Below are 3937 nucleotides of genomic sequence, written 5' to 3' on the forward strand. Positions count from 1 at the left end.
TCGATGAATATAGTTTCCTTAAACATCCGTGGTCTTGGTGAAACTTGTAAGAGGGATTGGGTGCAATCGCTTCGTCGTCTTCATAAAGCCTCTTTTTTTGGTCTACATGAAACCCATCTAGACGGGTCTCTTAATTGTGAGATGATTAGAGAATGTTGGGGTGATTACAATTTTGAATTTGCGTATGAAAATGTATCTGGGAGATCTGGTGGGCTGGTATCTATTTGGGACATGAATTACTTCACTTCTTCTGAGGTAATTAAATCTCATTCCTTTTTGATTGTTATTGGTATCTGTTCAGCCTTCTCTTGCCCGGTGGCATTTTTAAATGTCTATGGTCACCAATCCCCTTCTGAGAAGCGTAGGCTATGGGAGGAGTTGCTTCTCATCAAAAATTCTCGCACAACATGCTGGATAGTCTTTGGTGATTTTAATGTGGTGATAAGACAGGAGGAGTGTATTAATTCCATGTTTTGTCAATCTAGTGCTAATTATTTCAACAAATTCATTGAATTAGCGGGATTTCATGAGCCAAAAATGGGGGGTTTTCGATTTACTTATTTTCAAAAGGCTGGAGCGAAACTTAGCAAACTAGATCGCTTTCTTGTTTGTTCGGAGTTCTCCAAGTTGTTCCCTCATGTATCAGTCACGACTCTTCCAAGAGATAAATTCGATCATTGTCCCATTCTACTTTCTCAATCCAGAGCAAACTTCGGTCCCCTGCCATTCAAGCTATTCAATTCATGGCTGACCAGACAAGGGTTCGATGAAGTGGTTAGTAAGGCCTATCGTGAATTCAGCGGTTCCCCCCCCCCCCCCACACACACACATTCAAAGCTATTGAATAAATTGAAAGCAAGCAAAAAGGCGATTCGTGAATGGCGATCTTTGGAGTTTTCTAAGGAAACGGCAGAACTTATAAAACTCAAGGAGGCACGTATTGATATTGATAAAAGGTTTGACTGTGGTTATTTTAACGATGTCGATCCGGATGATAGAACCAAAATTTCAGGAAGAATAGAAAAGCTTGAAAGGCTCGCAATCATTGATTTGAAGCAAAAAAGCCCAGATTAAATGGACGATTGACGGGGATGAAAATTCTCGTTTTTTCCATGGCTATGTATCCAACCGATCGAGGAGGAATCACATGCATGGCATTCTAATTAATGGTGATTGGACGAGTGATCTGGTGGCCATGAAAGCAGAGGCGATACGATTTTTTGCTGAAAAATTCAGCGAAAGATGGGCAGATAGACCAAAATTTCACAGCAGTAAATTCAAAATGATCTTTGATGCCAGCCGTGGATTTTTGGAGGAGAATTTCTCTTATGAAGAGATTAAAAATGCTATTTGGAGTTGTGGTAGCGAGAAAGCCCCAGGGCCTGATGGCTTCACATTTAAATTCTTCAAACGCTTTTGGTCGATTCTAAAGGATGATATTGTTGGTTGTGTTAGATATTTTGAGGCATTCGGGTCTTCATTAAGGGGCTGCAATTCCTCCTTCATCACACTAGTTGCCAAAACAAAGGACCCTCTTATTCTTAATGACTATAAACCCATTAGTCTCATTGGGTCTATCTACAAGATCATCTCCAAGTTACTTGCCTCCAGGTTAAAATCAGTGATCAGTGAATGCATTGATGAGGTCCAAACAACGTCTGTAGCTAATAGATACATCTTGGACGGCCCGCTCATAGTCAATGAAATTTGCTCCTGGGGGAAGGCAAAAAAGAAAAAATACTCATCTTCAAAGCAGACTTTAATAAGGCCTTTGACTCATTAAATTGGGGTTACTTGGATTCTATGATGTCGCAAATGAATTTTGGAAGTAAATGGAGATTGTGGATAAGAGGGTGTTTGGCATCAGCAAGGGCATCGGTGATTGTAAATGGTAGTCCAACAAGTGAATTCCTACTTCAAAAAGGTTTTCATCAAGGAGACCCGCTCTCTCCATTCCTCTTCATCATGGCAATGGAGGGTTTAAATATTGCTATGAAAGAAGCTGTGGAAAAGGGCATTTTCAAGGGTATTTCTATACCAAACGCTGGGCCTCCGTTGTCGCATTTATTCTATGCGGATGATGCGATTTTCTTGGTGAATGGTCAAAGCATAATATCGATAACCTTGGTTGTATCCTTAGATGTTTTTACGTTTCAGTTAGACTTCAAGTGAATTTTAAAAAAATCAAAAGTTGTTGGCATTGATGTGATCGATCGAGAGGTTGAACGATGGGCTGCCCCGCTAGGGTGTGAACCAGCCTCCCTCCCCTTTTCGTATCTTGGGGTTCCGGTTGGGGCTAATATGAACTTAATAAAAAAGTGGAAGCCAATTGTGGATAAGTTCAAATCAAAATTATCGATATGGAAAGCAAAAAATTTAAGCTTTGGTGGTAGAATAATGTTTGCTAAAGCTGTCTTGGGTAATCTTTCCAATTATTATTTATCGATCTTCGCTGCCCCAACAGGTATACTAGAAATTTTGGAAAGGATTAGGAGGAACTTTATTTGGGGGGCAGAAGGTGAGTCCTAAAAGATCAATTGGGTGGCATGGGAGAGATTAATAGCACCACGTGAAGTTGGGGGTCTCGGTATTGGTTCCATAAAAGGTCTTAACATTTCTTTATTATCTAAATGGTGGTGGAAACTCAAAACGTCTACTAATTCATTATGGTCTTGCGTTATAAACGGTATTCATTACATGGGGAGGCCGAATGAAAATATTGATGCTTCAAAAAATATCCCTGGAGTTTGGAATAATATTGTTAGATGCAAAAATGAACTTAGAAAAGTAAACATTCTAGTTCATGATGTTATTAGAAAATCACCAACCGGTGATACCTGGGAATCTGATTTTTGTAAAGAGAAATACTATGTAGCTATGATGAGAACGAGAATAGACAGATCCCCACACCTAATATGCGACGGTGAATTTCCATGGTTTAAGTGGGTGCCAATGAAAGTTCTATGTTTCGCTTGGCGAGCTAGGTTGGGTCGAATCCCAACTTTTTTGGCCCTTAGCCGCAGGAATGTTAAGGTAGACTCCCAATGGTGTAGTGCATGTATCTCAAGGTTAGAAACTTCCGACCATCTCCTAGTGGACTGCCCGTTTGCGGATCATGTATGGAGGAATCTGGAGAAGTGGTGCGGTATTGGGAAGATAAACGCCAACTCGGTTCGAGGAATTATTGATGAGGGTGTCAGACTGAAGATGGGTTCCAATCGCAAGAAGAAGGCTCTGTTATCGATCCTCTATGGTGCTCTATAGGCTATTTGGCGTGCCAGGAATGATAGAATCTTCAATGGCGATATTGCTGATCCGATTAAGGTTGTCGATTCGATTAAGTCTATGACATTTCTGTGGGTAAAACATAGATATGGCAGGTGTAGTATTAATTGGGGTGATTGGATTGGATCCCCGTTAAACTGTTTGTAATTGAACTCTGTCTTTTGTTTTTCTTTATCCTTCCACTAACACCTTGCTAGGGTTGGTGTTTTATATAATATATATTTGCCGGTTCCAAAAAAAAAATCGTCCTTAAGTTGAACGTAAACCAAACAAAAATAATAATATTAACTATTAATATATTTCTTTAATAAGATAAATAATAAATTTATTAATGAGTGTTTATTATGGTATGATGAAAAAATATGTTATATGGTATTATCTGTTTCTTTTGTTTGTGTTATAACTTCTATTGTAAAGAATAGGAAAATAGAATTTATTTAGTTTAATGTAATTTGTTCAAAATACCTTTAATGAAATTAAAAAATAGTTCCTAAAGTTCTAACATTTTTTGGTTCCTATTTGAACCACTCCTATAATAATTATAATTAATGAAATTTAACATTAAACTAAACATGGGAAATACATAAGACAACATATGGGGGGAGATGGAGATGGAGAATGTTCATGAGAGAAGGAGGAGGAGTGGGAGAGG

The 3937-nt window shown here is 38.7% G+C and overlaps 1 protein-coding gene across 1 annotated transcript; it reads left to right on the forward strand.

The window, feature by feature from the left end:
- The first annotated feature begins 2697 nt into the window (after positions 1–2697).
- Positions 2698–3264, forward strand: LOC145040229 (uncharacterized). The gene has a single exon (XM_078988187.1). The coding sequence runs from the start codon at positions 2698–2700 to the stop codon at positions 3262–3264; it is 567 nt and encodes a 188-aa protein (XP_078844313.1).
- The last annotated feature ends 673 nt before the right edge of the window (positions 3265–3937 follow it).

The sequence above is a fragment of the Lactuca saligna genome, chromosome 4 (genome assembly GCF_052625555.1).
Source record: "Lactuca saligna cultivar CGN05327 chromosome 4, ASM5262555v1, whole genome shotgun sequence".
Lineage (NCBI taxonomy): Eukaryota > Viridiplantae > Streptophyta > Magnoliopsida > Asterales > Asteraceae > Lactuca > Lactuca saligna.